Source organism: Lampetra planeri, unplaced genomic scaffold (assembly GCF_965212315.1).
Source record: "Lampetra planeri unplaced genomic scaffold, kcLamPlan1.2.h2 scaffold_1986, whole genome shotgun sequence".
NCBI lineage: Eukaryota > Metazoa > Chordata > Hyperoartia > Petromyzontiformes > Petromyzontidae > Lampetra > Lampetra planeri.
The window spans coordinates 2,959-22,433 of NW_027614740.1; the positions used below are offsets into that span (position 1 = coordinate 2,959).

Genomic DNA, 19,475 nt, shown 5'->3' on the forward strand with positions numbered 1-19,475 from the left:
ATTGTTAGTTTGCAGCTGAAAACAAAAGGGTTATTCTGTTCATGTAACATATGAAATCATGAACCCGTGGAAACTATCTGTGTCCCCATGTGGGTGTGTGATACGTGATATCAGATCACTCCCACTCACTGCGATGAGCTTTTATCTAACATGCAAAGGTGCAGACTTTCCACTCTGACAGGTGCATGAGAATAGAACAAGAATAGAATTAGAATAGAATGAGGAAACATGTACAAAGACACAATTCACACTGCTGCTTGTGCAAACACAAGAAAATAACATGTGTTAAATATGTGTTAAATAAAAGAAAGAATTAAAACTGGCTAGAACAGCAGTGGAGCCGTTTCACAGGAATGTCTCTGTTTTATCAGCATTTCTAAACACACAAAGTAACTTGACTACTCCGGTTAGCACAAAGCATGAAGATCTTTTCCTGCTGCACAGAAACACAACTGCACAAGTGTTGAAACTCTCAAATCGGCATCAGAAGAAACAAAGACAGTTGATGGAAACCGCAAACTGACCATGATGCTGAGGCTGAGACAAGTTCTCTGTTACTGCCCCCCTGCTGCTGAGCTCTGCTTCACAACACATGGAGACGTTCGATCTGTGTGTTTGGCACCTGTTAGTTAGTTTGACATATATTCTTAAATTATAATCCTCACATTGCACACATTTTTAGTGTGTACACAGTATAATATAATATAGTAGATTTGAAAAAAGTAGAATACATACGCCCACTGAATATAATTATAAGCAAAAACGAAGGCAGTGAGGTGACCAGTATAAATTATTAAAGATGGCGGTTGTAACAAAGAAATATTATAATACATGTGTGTAGATGATGCAAGTCTTCAACGTTAAGTTGAACATAAAATTGATGTTTAACAGAGGTCAAATGTGTCTGTCAGACGGAAACTTGCTGTGAAACAGTTCAGATCAGTCGAGTCCTTAAATTCAATGAGACGTCACAACACCCCCTGCTGGTCTCCTATGGAATCACACCCAGCTGATTGTCCTCCAGGTCCAACCCCGGGGGGACCCTTCGACATGAAAATGTTAAATTAAAATGGAATATATACGTGTATGTACACATAACGATGAATGTTGCCTATTTTTAATATGTATGAAAAGTGATAGATGAATAAAGGTGTGCTTGACCTATTGACTGAAACGCTGAAACAGAGATATGCTGTTAAGAGAAATAGAGATAATAAATAGAGTAGATACATTCGGTGTAACATAATATCTAGACCATATAACATAAGAGTTACTTTACTGATCCCTTGAGAGGATGGGCAGTTAGCATAATATAATTTGGTGTTTGGCAATCTGCAGCAGCAGTTTGTAAACTTTTCTTTCTTTCTTTTGTAATAGTTTGCCACTGTGAGCATGAGTCGACAGAGGGATTCGGAGTTGGAACCGTCGACATTGAAACGGGTGTTTCGGTTCTGGTTGCCACGGTGCTGCACGGAGGAAGCACGTGACCCGCGCGAGGGCCTGCTGCTGTTTGCTCAGCCACAGAGGCAGAAAGAAAGATGGCGGCAGCAGGCGAACCCGAACGGGACGCCGGGCTAACATTCTGAGCTTTCCTAACCGAAAACACTCGGGGGCTCCGCCGGGGTGACCACACCGTGCGAGTCCCCAGCGTCGCAGCTGCGTGGCGGTGCCGCGTTCACTCGCGTCTGCGTCGGCTAAGTGAACGCAAACACTGGGATTGTAACAAATAATAGATTTTCGCTCATGATGAGAGGGAAAAGAGGCAGGCCGCCCAAACCGCTACCAGCCGAGGAGCCGTCCCCTGCCGCGGTCCGGGGCTTGCGACCGGAGAGGAACCTGAAGGCCCGGACAAGAGACAGCGGGGATGAGGACGTCGAGAGCCCCGTGCGGGAACCCACCAAGCCGGGCAGAAAAAGGAAGCGGGGATCGGTCGGTTCTACGCGAGGCAGAGGACGGGGGAGAGGTGGCGGCGGAGCAGGCAGGGGAGGCAGAGGGGGACGCGGAGGAAGGCGGTCGGCTGTGCCCAAAACGGTGGTTTACGACGACCATGAGAGCGACGAGGACGACGGACGCTGTCAGCTTCAAGTCCGAGGAGGACGAGTGTGTTGAGGAGGAAGCTCCGTCCGAGGAGGACGAGGCCCGCCGAGAGGAGTCGGACTGCCTGGAGGAGGATGGGCGGCTGAGGACGAGGAGGGATGAGGAGGATGCCAGCTGCTGCTCAGAGAGCAGCTTTCGGAGTCACAGCACACACGCCAGCACCCCTGGTAATTGAACGGCTCGACCTGCACCCACAATGTGGGCTGGAAAAACAGCAGGCTTCTGTGCTACTGGATGTTTTGAACAAGTGCAAAAACAAGAAGGTTATTGTTCAAAATGGAGTATGCACACGGTGTTGATCGCAGGCCGCAGTTCCAACGATACGATACGGCAGGTGGATGCAGTCTGACCTGGCTGCCATCAGTCTGTCAGCGTATCGCGAAACACAGTTTTAATCCCAAACCGCTAGACCACACACGTATGTAATGAAAAAGATCAATTGCCAAAAGCTCCAAACAGTATTTCTTGCATAAGACCATAACCTAGCTGCTAATGTGCTAACGTTAGCAAGCAGCACTGTTAGCTCCTGTAGCCTGATGTCTGCCATTGTCAACAGACCGTGTTTGACAAGAGCTGTAACACTTTATTTCCCACACACCACACTGCCCATGTGAGTAATCATCTTTCGACATGCCATTATTGTTAAAGTGGATGAACTTATTTAGCCACGTAACTGGCTAGGCTAACTTTTCTGTCACTTTGCTATGTGTAGTTTGAGTTCTCTGTAATTCGTCGCTCCAAACTACTGCAAACAAAGACAGGTTGTGTGCGTTTACTGTGTCATTTCTAACTATACTGGTAAATATATGTGAAATAACATTTGCAAACAGTAGGACAGAGTATTACTCGACATACAGGTAGCTGAGAACGACACTGGCCTGTGTTTCCGGCGCCTCAGCTCAATTAGCATTCTGACTAACTTCGTCTGAAACTACACTTGAAATTAAGATCTCATATTATGGTTCTAAATACACACCGTCTACAATTGGGGAGGGTCTTGTAAAAGCAACAGAAAGCTAAATTTTTGAACTTATGAACTGAATGTTTGTCTCTTCACAAAGTCTGGGTGAAATTGGAAACAAATGTGTTATTGCTAAAAACTAGGAAACAGATTGTGCCAATATTTCTTTCACAGTGACCGTATAACTACAGCTGCTAATATAAATCATTAATCACTATTTCCTCTATTTGCTAGTTTGTCTGGATTGAACAGTTTGCTAACACCACTGTTTGTCCCGCAGGAAAGAAACGGCGGCGGGCTCCCCGACCTCGCACCCCCATCCTGGAGGAGAAGAACATTCCCTCTCTTGAGCTGCCCAAGACCTCTGAGGACCTCCTGGTGCCTAATGAAGAACTGCTCAACGCCACCTCCATATACGAGGTGTTAAGGAACTTTAGCACAGTGCTGCGTCTCTCCCGCTTCCGCTTTGAGGACTTCTGTGCCGCGCTGGTCGGTCAGGAGCAATGCACTTTAATCGCAGAGACCCCACATTTCCCTGTTGAAGGCCATTCTACGTGAGGAAGATTCCTCCAACACAACCTTTGGCCCTGCCGATCTCAAGGGACAGTGTCAACTCCACTCTTTACTTTTATTGATGGCATGACTTGGCCGGAGGTGTTGCGAGCATATTGTGAAAGTGACAGAGAGTACCAGCACGTGCTGCCGCACCTGGAGGTGGATGAGTATCCCGTATGGCCCCCTGGAAAGTAAAAATAAAGGTGCTGCAGTTCTTGGTGAACCAGTTTCTCACCACCAACCTCGCTCGAGAAGAGCTGATGTCTGATGGCGTTATGCAGTATGACGACCACTGCCGTGTGTGTCACCCCGCCTAGGTGATCTGCTGTGCTGTGAGACCTGCTCAGCAGTTTACCATTTGGAGTGTGTGAAACCACCTTTACAGGAGGTTCCCGAGGATGAGTGGCAGTGTGAGATTTGCGTGGCACACAAGGTGCCTGGTGTCACAGACTGCGTGTCTGAGGCGCAGAAGAACAGACCCTACATCCGCCAGGAGCCAATTGGATACGACCGCCACCAGAGGAAATACTGGTTCCTTAACAGAAGGATTATTGTGTAAGTTAGGGCTCTTGCTGGCTTTACTCGTTTCAATGCATGTACAGAGGAAATGGTGGTCTAGTGGTTAGCATTCTTGCTTCATAGAGAGAAGGTCCCTGGATCAATTCTGGATTGGTGATGTTTTCAATGTTGAGTTCTCATGCTCTCCCTGTGTATGTGTGGGTTCTCAGCTACCTCCCACTTCCAGGGTTTTTCCCTGACATTCACCCGTTGACAGTTGCTACTGTGAGAGTAGGGGAAAATTGAATGAGTTTATGTAAAAAACAATCCAAGTCAATACTTCCATCACTCTCAAACTGAGTTGAGTTCGTTGAGTACTGTTATTAGCCTTTTCCGGGGTATCTGTGTTTTTCGTTGTTTACTTATGATAGAGGAGTGAAGCAAGTGAAAATGAGCGGATCTTGTTACTGCAGCAACTCCAAAAGATCGCCATAATATTCTGCTCAATTTCCTTGTCAGAAAGTGCCTCTATTTTCTCAGCAAACACAAAAATGACGCTCAGAGAGCTGGCAAAGTCACGTGACACAAACAGTTCAATCACAGTTGTTGCAGTCTGCAGGATCTGGGGGAGGTCGATTTAGTCGCAAAGCGACAGACATATTATCGGGATAAGGAAGACAAAACACACGTTAATCACAGTGCAGTGTATCATTGTTGGAATGGTGCTGACCCACATGTTGAGTTTGCCTAGTGCGTCCTGCCACCAGATGTTGGGTATGTACCACAAACTGTCCCAGCATGTAGACATTTCTACTATGATTACAAATACTGCAGGAGGACATCTCCCATCAGGAACCGATCTGCTCATTATGCTCGTGGTGCTGTGTCCAGACATTTCGTAACAAACAGAAGAACAAAGACTGGACCCAGATCGAGTTGTCAGCTGATTGACTGTCCCTCCAGACTGATGAGCAGTTTTTTATTGGACAGAGAGATACAATCTCAGTTTAGGTAGCAACAATGCATGAAAGAATACTACTACCTGTACAAACTGGGGGATACAATATGTTGCCCTGGCAACTGCTGGAGCAGGTTAGATTTGAGACACAATCAGAACAGATAAAACTGCCCACTGACATTTCTTTGGATTAAAAAATGCTGCAGACCTCAGTGTGAATATTTTTACACTGAGTATTTTAATAAGCCATGTAGAGTGGATGAGCAGTGTTATAAGACTGTACGATGACACCGGACTGTGTGTATCAGTCTGTGTTGTTGGATTTTAGTTTTCACAGTTCCCACCACAGGTGAACCAGGCATGTTGTATCCCGCCCTCAGTGAACCCTTGTTGATATTTACACTTTCACCCTCGATCATATTACCAAGCATTTTAAAGAGCTCTGAGCTGACAAGTTGCAGTAAAGACCTGTGTGTAAGTGCTTTTTTGAAGTCGTATTAGCTGCGGACAGGAAGTTACAAACACCCTACTTAGCTCTGATCTGATTTGTAACAGAGTTCAGAATCCAAGATGGCGTGAGTAGCACAGTATTATCTGTCAGTATAAACTGTTTTGACTGTTTTTGTGTCACTTTGGTCTTTTGTTCCATTGCAATGACTCGTACACCCACAGCTGATTGATTTGTCTTCAGTAGGAATGTTGTTACGTTGTCGTTGTACGTGGAATACCATGCAAAATGTTGTCTGTTAGCTAGCAACAGATTTATTTTGTGGCCGACTAGGTTGTGATGACATTGGAACAAAAACACCTGGGAATTCCACCACCGCCAGCTACGACTTCGAACAACTGAACACATTTAGTGTTGGCAGTGTTTTCTGTTGTCTCGTTGCAGTGGTGTACACAGACCTTTTAACATTTGTCGGTAGAAGTCGTCTGTCTTGAACATGCTGTAATGTCAGTGGTTGACTCTTTCCCAGTGAGGAGGATGGGGAGCACGAGAAGAAGATGATCTGGTACTACAGCACCAAGATCCAGCTGGAGGAGCTGCTGCAGTGCCTGGACAAGGACTACTGGGAGATGGACCTCTGTGCCACTTTGGATGAGATGAAAGAGGAAGTAGACGCTCACATGGACGTCACAGAGGACCTGACCAGCAAAGCGCGAGGAAACAATAAAGCCTACCTCACCGCTGCCAACGGTATGCGACGCACATTACATCTTTGTCCTGAATGAATTTGAGAGAACATGCCTTGAATGAAGGATGAGAGGGTTCATTGGCCTGACGCCGATCATTTATTCATCAGGCTGCGTGTTTGTCCGGCAGCTTTCCATTAAGAACAGGATTCCATTCCACAATGAGTTTGTCCATCATGAAATGAGCGAAACCGATTTCAGACATGTGAAACTTTGATTTCAGTCAGTTTGTGAAGGTGGACTGTTGATTTCAAGATGAACAAACTTTAGTGTGAGATGCACAGTGTGAGTTGTGCTCTGCAGGAAGCAGCATCCTGATGCTGGCATGTTTGCGAAGCCATTTGTTCCTGTTTCCTGTTCTCGCATACAGTTTTGTCCCTCGACCTTCCTCCAGCAGGGAGATGGCGAGTTTAGAGAAGAAAACAGACGTTTCAGTTTCACAGGTTGTTGATTTATGGTTATTGCTATTTTTTTTTTATTTGTACCCAATGAAAGCCCATTCCTCTTTTGTCCAGGAGGTTTTGTGTTTATTAGCGTTCCTACAGGTCCCTGCTCTTCAGCTCGTTTCAAATATGAACTTGATATTTTTTCTTTTAGTGAAAAATACCTTTTCCTTTGGGCAACCAGTCGTTTTCATGACAAGCTAACAAATTAATTAATAACCTAAAGAAACAAATGGACAAACAAAACATCAATCTATTTTGTCATTATACATAGGTAAAATAGTGGCTCTCTTTAACACAGTGGAGGTAGTAAAAATCTATAATATTATAACCATACAGTATACAGAAAAATATGATAGAATATAAAGATATATATGTACATCGTTGACAAGGAAATCAGTATCAATTTAGAATAAAATTAAAACAAATTAAAATAATAGAAAAACGGAATGTTGACTGGCGTTTGTTTCTTCTCTGCAGAGGTGATCACCGAGCGTATGAAGGTCAGGAGGGAGGAACAGGAAGCGAGGAGGCAGGCACAGGAGGAAACAGAAATTCCAGATGATGCTGCTAGATCGCCGCTTGACAGTGGCCATCACACAGACACTGAACCCAAAGAGGACAGGTGCTCCTCAGGTAAAAGCAGCAGAATCACAGCCACTCTGTGTCACTTGCTGATCTCAGCTGATCTTCTGTGTCACTTGTCCATCACACCTCTGCAGCTCTCGCTCCTCCCGTGGCCCCACGAGAGCCAGCCTGATCCCAGCTCCAGCTCAGCCACTCAGAACCCGGCTGTGCCTGAAGCCGAACTCCCTGAGTCAAAGCCACAAATGCATCCTGTCCCGGAGGACATGGAGTCAAAGCAGGAGACAGGTACTCGGAGTATGTATCCATCCTCCGCTGCGGGAGGTCCATGTGCGTCTGTTTGCGTCACTAATTCTGTCGCTCCTATGCTGTTTAAGATGATGACACAAAAGGTGAGTCTGCCAGAGAAAACCCTGCCCCGGTGGACACGCCAGCGCAAAGCCTTGATCAGCTGCCACAGTCATCGGAGCCTGAAGCAGCTGGCGGTGCCAGCGGCCTCTTGTCTGAAGGCAGCAATGGCCGTGTATCTGAAGGTGGCAGCAGCGGCGTGAGCGGCTGCATGTCTGGTGACGGTGGCCTCATGAGACCTGAGCAGCCCCGACCTGGGCGATCGGTCCTCTCAGTCCTCTTTCACCAGCCAGGACGCAACAGGTGAGCATGAAGAGAGAAAAAACACCGAAATACACTCAGGACGATACAATATTCAGTTATTTCTGTTTTTGGGAACAGTGCGATAATTGTGAATATCCCAAGTTCTGCCACTATACAATTGTAATTCAAAGGCCTCCCATTAATATGGGCCAATATTATAAACCAACTCAATACAATCACATTACACCTAAAGAAAAATATCATAAAGCTGTTTTGACAGTTTAATTGCTGCAGTGTTTCAGTGCACTGAAAAGTGTCACCATGTTCTGAATGACAGACGAGTACAACAACCGGCTCAGGAACGACAGAGTGACTGCAGACGCCCGGGAATATACCGACCCAGCATCCAGAGGCAGCAAAGAGGTGAGAAACATCCGAAACAATCCAAAAAGACATTTTTACGTCCATTGTTTTTAAATTTCTACAAAACTCTTGCGACAAATGTAACTGATCCTGCACGGAACACGTTCCATGTTTGCTGTGATGTCATGCATATGTTTTACATCGATATTGTGCATTTGACGTGGGTCTTATACTGAACCAGCATCTCACTGGTCATATAGCTGAATGTCTCCTTATATACGTTTCAGTCGTCTCCCGTGCGCTTTGATGGAGATTCGTCACGTCTCAGCTTCTTCAAAAGGGACCTGGAGGTGAATCTGAACAACCTGTTCAAATTGGGTCAGGAGGGAAAATACAGGGTCTACCACAACCAGTACAGCACCAACGTCCTGGCCCTCAACAAGCACCAGCACCGGGAGGACCATGACAAGAGACGCCACCTCTCGCACAAGTTCAGCCTGACCACTGCGTCCGAGTTCAAGTGGAACGGCTCCATCCACGGATCCCGCAGTCTGACTGTGTCCACGCTGCGCCTCACCATCATCCACCTGGAGACAAATGTCCCTGCTCCCTTCATGCACCCGAACTGGGCGTCTCACAGGTACGTCAGGCTGCAGGGAACCTCAAGAGCTGAAATAATCCATTATTTTACTAAGCCTTTCTGTTTTTTACACCCTGAGCATAAAAATAGTTACAATTGTAAAGCAGAGAATTAACGCTGAAGCATAAATCAGGCTGAAGTCATGGATACATCCATGTTAATATGCTAGGCTGACTGGTGATTACATGTAGATTTTCTCAAATGCTGAAGAAGTCTGGATGAATGGTGCATTTCTTTTCTGTCCTCAGATACAGTTTGTGTGAATGTTTTTTTTTCTTTCTCAGAACTAACTGGAACAAAGCAGTGCAGATGTGCAGCAAAGCTCGGGAGTTCGCTCTGGCTCTGGCCATTCTGGAGTGTGCCATCAAACCAGTGGTCATGCTGCCTGTTTGGAAAGATTCCCTTGGACACACGAGGTGAAGGAAAATCAGCAACTGCTGGAACAGGAGTTGTGTATATCTTGTCAAAACCACACATCCTTGTTTAATGTTTTCGCTCCAGGATGCATCGCATGACCTCCATGGAGCGCGAGGATAAGGAGAAGGTGAAGAAACGCGAAAAGAAACTGGAGGACGAGGAGACACTGCAGCAGGCCACATGGGTGAAATACACCATCCCCATCAAACACCAGGTGAAACAACGGTTTACCTTTTACCCACTGCTGCTGCAAAGTTCATAGTAAGAATCTGATAATATCAAGAGGAATACATCGCATAATACAATGATAAAAACATGAATAAGACTGATAATGATCAAAGAACACCCATAATAACAATGATAATTAAATGCATAAATGACCATGTAAAATTAAAACAAACTATTCAAATTTATTTATTTCAGGACCGGGAAGAAGAAGTGTCATATTGTATCGTATTCTGTGGGCATTATTAGTGGTGCACTGGTATTACAAGTGTGTAGAAAAGGAAATTCCAAAGGTTGTGTTACCTGCCAGTGCTTTTAATGTGTCAAAATGTCTTCTGGCAACTTCCACATATATTGTTGTTTTAAGTCTGAGCCGTTGACCAGCGTCAGCTGTTTGTGTTCAGGTGTGGAAGCAGAAGGGGGAGGAGTACCGAGTGACTGGGTATGGTGGTTGGAGCTGGGTCAGTAAGACTCATGTACCACGTTTTGTGCCAAGGCTGCCAGGAAACACAAATGTAAACTACCGTAAAGAACTGGAGGGTGAGTGCTGAGCCAATGTGAGTCTCTTCAGTGGATTTGTTGCTGGTCTTAGCTCATATGCCACTTTGTTGTCCAAGCAGGTAAAGTTCGAAAGGAAAATACAGTGGCTGGCAAACAGAAGAAAGTGATGGAGGCTGAGAAGCAGATTTGTCAGGACAAAGCAGATGAGGACAAAGCAGCAGAAGCTCAGGGCGCTCTGTCAGAGGAGGGACGGACATCGAGGGAAGAACCCCAGACGGCAGTGGAGGAGCTGTGTGAGAATGAAGAGCAGAAGAGAGAAAGTATGGAGGCTCACCTCTGCCCAGAAGCCTCTTCTTCATGTGCACCAAAAGGTGAATGTCTAACTGCCTCTTAAATTCTGGCTTGGGATAGAACGGTTCATGAAAAGAATCCGTCCCATTCGGTTCACTCGTCATGGTTCAGTTCAGAGCATGAACATTGAAGCATGGGCATATGACACGTTCTTGCAGAGAAACACCAACATGAACTGAACTGAAAACCCTGATAGGAACCGAACTGTGGATTTTGTGAACCGTTCCACGCCAAATGCTGTTTGTGAGCACACTCATGCAGTGCCACTAGAACATGACATAGTGCTGATAACTGCTCTCCTTCCTGGTTTCCTCCCATCATCCATTGAATACATTCTCAGAGGAAAACGACAACAAAGATTCTTCCTCGCTGCCTTCGCAGCCGGTACAGGAGGAGCTGACCCAGAGAGTTGAGCAGCCGAAGGAGGAGGAATCTATCACAGCGCCCAAGATTTTTTACGATGTTGTGAATGTCAGCGAAGGCTTCCAGCTGCGAACAGCTTACAAGAAGAAGGTGAAACCCTCCAAATTAGACGGGCTCCTGGAGCGGCGGGTGAAGCAGTTCACCTTGGAGGAGAAGCAGAGACTGGAGCGGATGCGACAAGCTGCCCTCCAGTCAAAAATGTCCGGCCCAAAGTCTGCTTGTGGGGTCAAGACTGAAGGTTCGACGTTAGCTAAACAGCTGCCACCAGCTGTGACCCCGACCGTTAAAGAAGAGGAAAAGAACGAGGGTCAACACGTCAAAGACAGCATAGTTAAAAGGCTCAACTTCGACCAGGAAGAGACTGACGTGAAGACAAACGTTACAGTAAACGCCGCAACACCCAGCACGCACAGTAAGCAGACAGAGGTGCGAGATGTCCAGGGGAACGGCGGGGAGGTGAACGGGGGCTCCTTAGGGCTCAACAGTGAAACAAACTACGTGTCGGAACCAACGGAGAGTAAAGAGATAACGCCGAAACCAGAGGCAGCGCTGGAAAATGCAAAAAAACGTGGGTACGAGGTGGTGGAGCAAAGCAGTGGTCAAAATGACTTGGTGAACATGCAAAGCAACGCCAGCCCTGCTCAGGTGAATGGACAAACCGCTCTAACAGAGCCTGGCAGTCAAGAAGAAAGTGAAGTCAAAGAGCCTGTTGTGTCTCTGATGAACGGAAACGTCTCCAGAAATGAGGGTGTGGACGGTCCACCACCCCTGAAGATCCCAAAGCTCGAGAACCACGTGTCTGAGAGAGGAGACTCCCTCAGTGCTGCCAGCAATAACAATCAGGGCGAAGGAGTGGTGCCCGCTAAGCTCTCGTCTTCAAGTCTATCTGCTACGAATGACATTTGCAGTAGTAGCAACTGGAAGACTTCCATGCAAGACGCCGTCACCAACAGCAACACAACAGACTCTCGCAAAGACCCTGACGTGTCCGGGAGCACTAATAAACCTGGTGCTAACGCAGCCTCCTGCATTGCTGCTTCCACAAACAAGACGAGTGCACCTGTCCCCCTGAAGACCAAACCTGCCAGTGATGTAAAGCCAACAAGCGGCTCCATGACGATAAGCAAAGAATACACCACCAGAGACCGAGTCAGCCTGCTCAGGTTCTCTAAATCTAAGAAAGTGCGGTCGGGCACAGCTCTGCCGTCCTACCGCAAGTTTGTCACAAAGAGCAGCAAGAAGAGCATCTTCATTCTGCCCAACGACGACCTGAAGAGGCTGGCGAGAAGAGCTGCCATCCGAGAGGTGCCCATCTTTAACTACAACGCCAAACCTGCCCTGGACATCTGGCCCTACCCCTCCCCTCGGCCCACATTTGGCATCACCTGGAGGTTAGCATCTGCACCGTTTATTTATTTATGTTGACTCACACAGAAGCTTCTCAAATATTTGGGGCAATATTGTTTTTTCTTATTCATACTCATTAGACATACCGGGATCAAATATGGTTTTATCTTCCTGAGCTTTTATGGTTTGTTCGAATTGCATCGGGGGTCATAACTCTGGATGAAATAGCACATTGCGTGGTATTGCACATACAACTCCACCCTAACAACATTCCCATCGACAACATATAAAACAGTCCAGAAATGGACACAGTGGTACAAAAACAATTTGCCTTGTATGAAGCAGGTGATGTTTTTCGTGCAGATACCGTCTACAGACTGTGCGGTCGCTGGCGGGGGTCAGCCTCATGCTCAGGCTGCTGTGGGCGTGTCTGAGGTGGGACGACATGGCCGTGAAGCCCTCCGCCGCTGTCGGGACGACTCGCAAAGGTGCGCATCTTCAAAACCCTTCTTCACCTGTAAGATGCTATAAAATCACTAGTAATAGTAATATAGTTCAAATATATTAGTAAAATTGAATGTTTTTATTATTGTATTTTAGACTAGAATGTGAATTTCCTTGGGATGAATAAAGTTCCTATTGAATCGTTTTATCTGTTTTTAGTTTTATTTTGTATTTTTTTTCTATTTGGTTTGAGTCATTTTCTTCACATTTCCTCAGTAAATAGTGAATCACCAGAAGGAACACCTCATAAATAACATTATAAGACATGATTAATGTTATGAATATTAATGATTAATATTATTCTCATTAATTTAGTAATAATCAAATTTTATTATTTTATGGGAAATGTTTTGATTCTCTCCACAGAAACCACAGACACAGACATCACCACAACAGAGATCATAAAACGCAGAGACGTGGGGCCTTATGGCATCCGCTCGGAGTACTGCATCAGGAAGATCATCTGTCCTCTCGGGAACAGAGACACTCCCAAAGGTAACAAGTGTTTCTAGAAACTGTACGCGTCTGTTAGAAAAATGAAGCAATCGTTTGTCTCTTCCTACGAGTAGAAACTCCGACCCCCCAGAGGAAAGGCCTACGATCCAGTGCCCTGCGGCCCAAAAAACAGGAGCCGGCTAAGCTGACTGGGCCTGTTGCCGTGGAGACGTGGGTCCCTGAAGAGGATCTGGAGCTGTGGGAGATCCGAGCCTTCGCTGAAAGGTTCTAAGACCGGCATATGAAGCCAAAGACAGACTGATTCATTCCATGGGAATCAGTTCTCCTGATGGAGTCGTCTTTATTTCCGCTTGCTTATCACAGATTGGAGAGGGAGAAGTCGCAAGGAGTCGATTCCTCCAAGACCAGCGGTAACCTGAGGACGGCAGAGGAGGTCAAGGCCCATCTGGAGAATCAGCTGAAACAGGCACGGCTGGCAGCTCAGCAGGTGAGAGAACAGCATACTGCAGTGATGGGAACAGGGCATTCCAACTATTGTCTGAAATCGTTTTCTGAGCAGTGGACAGGACACTGGATATGGAATGAATGATATCCGAGGTAAGGAGGGAAAACAACCTCAGACAACACCTCGGGAACGCACTATGATTGACTTGTAACTCAGTTCAGAATCCAAGATAGCATCAACAGTGCATCAACAGTGTATTAACTGTGTTTTAGGTCTTCTGTTACATTTCAAAGACTCGTACACACACTGGTTTGTTGTCAATGGGAATGTTGCTAGTGTGTAGCTCTATGTGGAATATCATGGAAAATATTTTTTCTGACCTGCCTTGTGATCAAAGTGGAACTAATCAGAATCCTTTGTTCCGACAGTTCCAGTCAAGTAAGAAAAGGAGAGAAATAAAAAAAGAAACAAAAAACATTTGCTGAAATGTTCAAAGTACAAAAAATTTATTAATATAAAAACTATGATTAAAATACACATCTAAATAAGGTAAATACAATTTATAATAACAAATAATACAATAACCTAATATCCAGAAATATAAATACATCCACTATATACACCAGGTATGAACTTGGCTGTCTGACACAACTGTAACTCACCTTTATTCCTTCCTATATTGGTGCGACTAGAAACGTCTGGAGCAGCAGAGACCGGGTACTCCTGCCACAAATTCCTCAACGCCAACCACCTGCAGCAGCAGCAGCTCTCCCCCCAGTACACCGGCTCCTGTGGGGCAGAGGACCGGTCAGGTCACATCAGGAACCAAGATGGTTCTGGCCTCCAAGCTGAGCTCTCCGGTTTCCTTCCAGCAAGACAAGAACTTCCACCAGTCGTTTGCTTCCTGGGTCAAGCAGGGTCAGAGCAACCAGAGCTCTGGTGAGCGAAAGTTTGAATCCTCTCAAACCATTTACCACTGTTTTGTTACAGTGCATCGCTCCAATATCTAGATACCTATCTGGATATAGTGGGTACAATATGACTTGGCGTCGGTTTTATAAACGTGTTTTTAGATTGGATTCAGTAGGGTCTGATTCAGTATGATACAATCTGATACTGTTCATCCAATTATTTTACATTATTAACACACGACAGCTCTGTGAACTCAGTGTCACTTACCGTCACATAGATTTATGAAATACTAGGCAACATGTATTTGTGCTACTGTTGTGAATTCACCAGACATTTCAAACAATAACACCCAACATTCACCTGAGCAGCTTTTGGAGACAGAGACAGACAGAATCCCTACAACAACAGAAACCTCAGGCAAATCCAAGGCTGCATGTGGACGGCCTCCTGCCTCGACCGTTTGAAAGGTGAAAGAAAGCGAGAGGAGGGAGCCAGAGATATGTAGAAGGGGGAGAGAAAGAGATTGAGTCCAGACACATAGAGAAACCCTTGAATACAATCAACGACATGAACCTTCATCTTGAATCAGAATTTTGTTGCTGCATTGATCAACTGTCATGGAAAAGAAAAGATGAAAGATAAAAGCATCAAAACATGAAAGATTTTTGGAAGTAAGTAATTATTGTCACAGCCTGTTGGTATGTTTCACTTACATTTACCTCCTCCTTTTATAATTGTTATTCTCTTCAGGCCAGCAAAAGGTCACAAGCATTTTCCCGTCTGGACCTCCTGCAAACCTCCGGACATACAGCACGTTACATCCTACGACTGGCAACATCAACCTCCGAGCCTCCAACTCTGTCTCAGCAGCTCAGGTATTTTGCCTTCCTCTTGAAATATTTGCGTAAAATGTGGATGACTGATCATTGAACTGGTCCCAGCAGCCTGGAACATCGGTGAACCAGACATCAACCTTATCTACCTCTGTGGGCAGAAGTCCAGCGCTGGTTCAAGGTGAATGACCTGATTATCACTTCCCACTGCCTGAAATGCACTCAGCCTCAGTGGCTTCCACCTTTCTAATCCAACTCTTTCCCAGGCCAAACTCAGAGGGCTTTGAGCCACAACGGTCAGCCTGGATCCACAATTGTCACTGGTGCCGGAGCAGTGGGCTCTACATCAGTACAGACAGCTGAAGCTCCCAAAGCAGGAGGTGCTCTTCCGTCAGCACCCTCAGGTGCTTCCCCCCAAACCACCAGACCCCAGCAGGGTCAGGTGAAACTCACAATGGCCCAACTCATGCAGCTAACGCAGGGTGCACAGGTGAGGACCACGATCGGGTTGTCTATCCTGCTCATATGAAATTTCTCTCTTTAATTCTTAAAGTGAAACTGCGCTTACCAATCTGCATGTTTACTTTATATTACTTTGATTTGAGCAGCATTTTTATTATTGCTATGTTCCTATATAATTAACAATTGTTATACATGACGTAGAGAATGTAGCACTGTAGATATGAAGGGTGCCTTCTACCAGTGTAACAGTAACAATTAACTTTATATGGTTCAGTAACGGTGTGATTTCTTTTCTCTGCAACTCTGCAGGGAGGAAATCCCGGTCTGACAGTGGTGATCCAGGGTCAGGGTCAGACCCAGGGCCAGTTGCAAATCCTCCCACAGGGTGTAACCGTCATCCCTGGCCCTGGTCAGCAGCTGATGCAGGCAGCGATGCCCAACGGTCAAGTCCAGCGCTTCCTTTTCACCCCTATGCCCCCATCTTCATCGGTTCTAACCTCAGCACTTGCTGCTGCTGCTACGACAACGCCGGCTGCAGCTCAGACTCCGCAGACCCAAATATCACCTCAAGCCAGAGCCCACGTCCAGATGACCTCCTCCGCCTTTGCCCAGACCCAGATGACGGCTCCCCTACCCACTTCACAACAGCTCCAGTTGGCCTCGATGCCAACGCCAAACTTGGGGTCGACCCCAGCGTCAGTTCCCACTCCTGCTTCAGTCTCTGCACAAACACAAGCTGCAACGCCGGTGCCTGCACCAGTACAAGTCGCCACCCAGCTTCAAACACAAGTTTCAACGACTGCCCCTTCAGCATTCCCGGCTGTACCGCAGCTAACAGCTCCAGTCGTACCGCAGCTAACAGCTCCGGTCGTACCGCACCAAACAGCTCCGTCGCTACCGCACCAAACAGCTCCGTCGCTACCGCAGCAAACAGCTCCGTCGCTACCGCAGCAAACAGCTCCGTCGCTACCGCAGCAAACGGCTCCGTCGCTACCGCAGCAAACGGCTTCAACGATATCACAGCTAACGGCGTCAACGCTAACGCAGCTAACAGCTCCAGCGGTATCACAGCTTCAAGCACAAGCTGCATCCCAGGCTTTGACTCAGATGCTGGTTTCATCTTCCGCATTGTCCTCAGTCCCAGCAAACCTGGAAGTCGCATCCCCCTCTACGCTCCCCCAGCCTGTAGTATCCGTGCCTGTAGCCGAGCAAACTGCCCCCCAAGCTCACATGCAGACACACACCTTCAGCCCGACGCTTCCATCCGCCCCTGTCCAGGTGCACGTTGCTGCCCCTGCTCCTGCTTTAACCCCCGTCTCACTTAAGGCTCAGATTGCTGCTAGCTCTGCCCAAACGCCTGTTTCTGCCTCACTCCCCTTAACGCTGCCAGTCCCAACACCGGCTCTCGCGCCCGTCTCTGCTCCCGTCATCGCCGTGGTGTGCAACCAGATCACTGTTCCCTCCCCAGCCAAAGCGCTAACCCAGTTCCAAAGCACTCCTGCTGTTCCTCTGCAAGCTGCTGCAGCCGGCGCTGTCGTCACACCAGTCACAGCCACTTTCACGACACCGTCAGTGCCAGGTAAAGGACCTCACATACACACACACACACACACACACACACACAAATCCATCCATAACAACAATGATATCAGGTTGTCAGGATAAACCAACTTTGCGATTAACCGCGATTCTGAATGTCACAGTAGGTTAACCGTGAGAAGTCTACAAACTGGTATTTTACATGTCACTTGATTTTCGACTGGAAATCATGACAGGTCAAATCCTGTGTGTATTTGATGACAGTGGCTGTTTCAGTTAAACAAAAAATGTTCAGTAAAAAATGGCCGGCATGTTGTGATGCACGACAGAGATCTGATCTGGAGCTGCTGCAAGAACGTCTCTGCTCACATCTCTGATTTGTCAAATATGTCACAGCGTCTTCCTTACTGCCTATTCAGTTATTTAAAAGGTCTTGTTTTGTCAAATTTGTTCATTCGTCATCTCCTGCTTGCTCCAGTTATGGGCAGTTTTTGGCAACTTGAAAATACTTATTAAAGTTTATGGGTTAATGTATAAGGAGTATTTTATTATACTCCTTATTTTATACTCATTTTACTCATACATTCATTACCTAAATATTATAAATATTTCTCTGAGATGGAATTGGCTAATAACAATATTTTTTAATGTAATTTTACTAATTACTACGAATTTAATAACATAATTTTATTTTTATTTGCAGCACCCAAGAAATGGTGGAATTAAAGAGAGATTATAAAAAGATTTTTTTTTCACAAACATGAACCCCTCCATTTACAATAGTGGAAATCGTGGATTGTTTCCTTAACAATAATGGTGACATCCCTTTCAATAACTGATTGTAATGTCTAATCACTTCTTTTGTCCTTATGTTGCAGCTCTGACAGAACACAGGGTCGCGCACCCACAGGTTTGGAAACCGGTTTCATCTCAAGCTCAGACTCTGGTTCAACAAGCTCATCAGACCACCCTTCCTGTTCAGCCCCCAGTCCTGGCAACCGTGTCCACCTCCACCTTCGCCCCCGTGTCCACACGTTCACCTGTCTCCTGTCTGCCTCAGGCGACTCTCCCTCCGCCGTCTCAATCACAGGTCCAGCAGACTGCAATTGTGTCCATGCAGCAGGTGTCTGCAGTGCCGGTCCCTGCCGTGCAGGTCCACATGCAAGGACTGCCCGTCTCGTCTGTCGTGGCCACAATGAGACCCGCTCAGCCGCGACACCAGTCCCAAGCCCACACTCAACCTCCAGGCCAGGTCTGTGCGCAGATCCAGGTCCAGCCCCAGGTCCAACAGATGTCAAACATTCAGACTCAGCCTCATCTGCAGGGCCAAGCACAAGCCCTCCTCCATCCGCAGATCAGAGTTCAGTTTCAACCACAGACCCAGCCACCCCAAACCCAGGTTCAGACTCCAGCTCAGGTGCAGTTTCAGTCCCCAAACCAAAGTCTGTCCCAGGTCCTGACCCCAGGCAGGCCCAACTCCATGCACTGGTCCAACCGCAATACCAGTCCCAGGTGCACGCCCCACTGCCAACACAAGCACTGACCCAACCTCAGGCCCAGCAGCAGCAGCCCCCCCAGTCCACATCACTGAGCCCCGCTCAGCTCCAGCCCCAGATTCAAACCCAGTTCCAGCAGCAGAACCAGATTGTACCTCATTCCCTTCAGCAGCCTCAAGTCCAAACACAGTCACAGTTACAAAGTCCACTTCCAGCCCAATCCCAGTTTCAAGTACAGTCACAACCACCGGCGCAGGTCCAGCAGCAGCTTCAGGTTCAAGCCAAGCTCCAAGTTCAGTTCCAGTCCCAGCCCCAAACTCAAGTTCAAGCTCAGCCTCAGCTTCAGGTCCAGTCACCTATCAGACATCAGCTCATCACCGTTCCAGGGCTCCAGCAGCCAGTCCAACTGCTGTCCGCCCTGCCGCCCCATGTCGCAGCTCAGATCCAAGCCCAGATCCAGGCGCAGGCCCAGCAGCAGGGTGGGACCGTTCCACAGCAGATCAAACTGCAGCTTCCAATCCAGATCCAGCAGACAGGAGGGCAGATCCAGACGCACCAAATCCAGAACATGGTGACCATACAGACGCCAGCAAGTGTGCAGGAGCAGCTCCAGAGGATGCAGCAGCTCCGAGACCAGCAGCAGCAACAGCAACAACAGCAACAGCAACACAGCGCCACA

The 19,475-nt window shown here is 47.0% G+C and overlaps 1 protein-coding gene across 1 annotated transcript; it reads left to right on the forward strand.

Annotated features, from left to right (window-relative positions):
• Window positions 1-1,746: 1,746 nt before the first annotated feature.
• Window positions 1,747-19,469, forward strand: LOC144740239 (nucleosome-remodeling factor subunit BPTF-like; the record flags this gene model as incomplete). The annotated part of the gene is given in 29 exon segments (XM_078623112.1): window positions 1,747-2,066; window positions 2,068-2,264; window positions 3,339-3,583; window positions 3,585-3,659; window positions 3,661-3,684; window positions 3,686-3,787; window positions 3,790-3,921; window positions 3,924-4,168; window positions 6,047-6,267; window positions 7,187-7,242; window positions 7,429-7,579; window positions 7,669-7,857; window positions 8,220-8,305; window positions 8,533-8,885; window positions 9,170-9,301; window positions 9,387-9,516; window positions 9,932-10,067; window positions 10,720-12,193; window positions 12,513-12,637; window positions 13,020-13,148; window positions 13,223-13,373; window positions 13,473-13,596; window positions 14,247-14,493; window positions 15,704-15,789; window positions 16,071-16,456; window positions 16,648-16,823; window positions 17,152-17,216; window positions 18,361-18,552; window positions 18,855-19,469. Coding segments are annotated over 29 exon segments (6,564 nt in total), but the record flags the coding sequence as incomplete, so codon positions are not given.
• Between the last annotated feature and the right edge of the window lie 6 nt (window positions 19,470-19,475).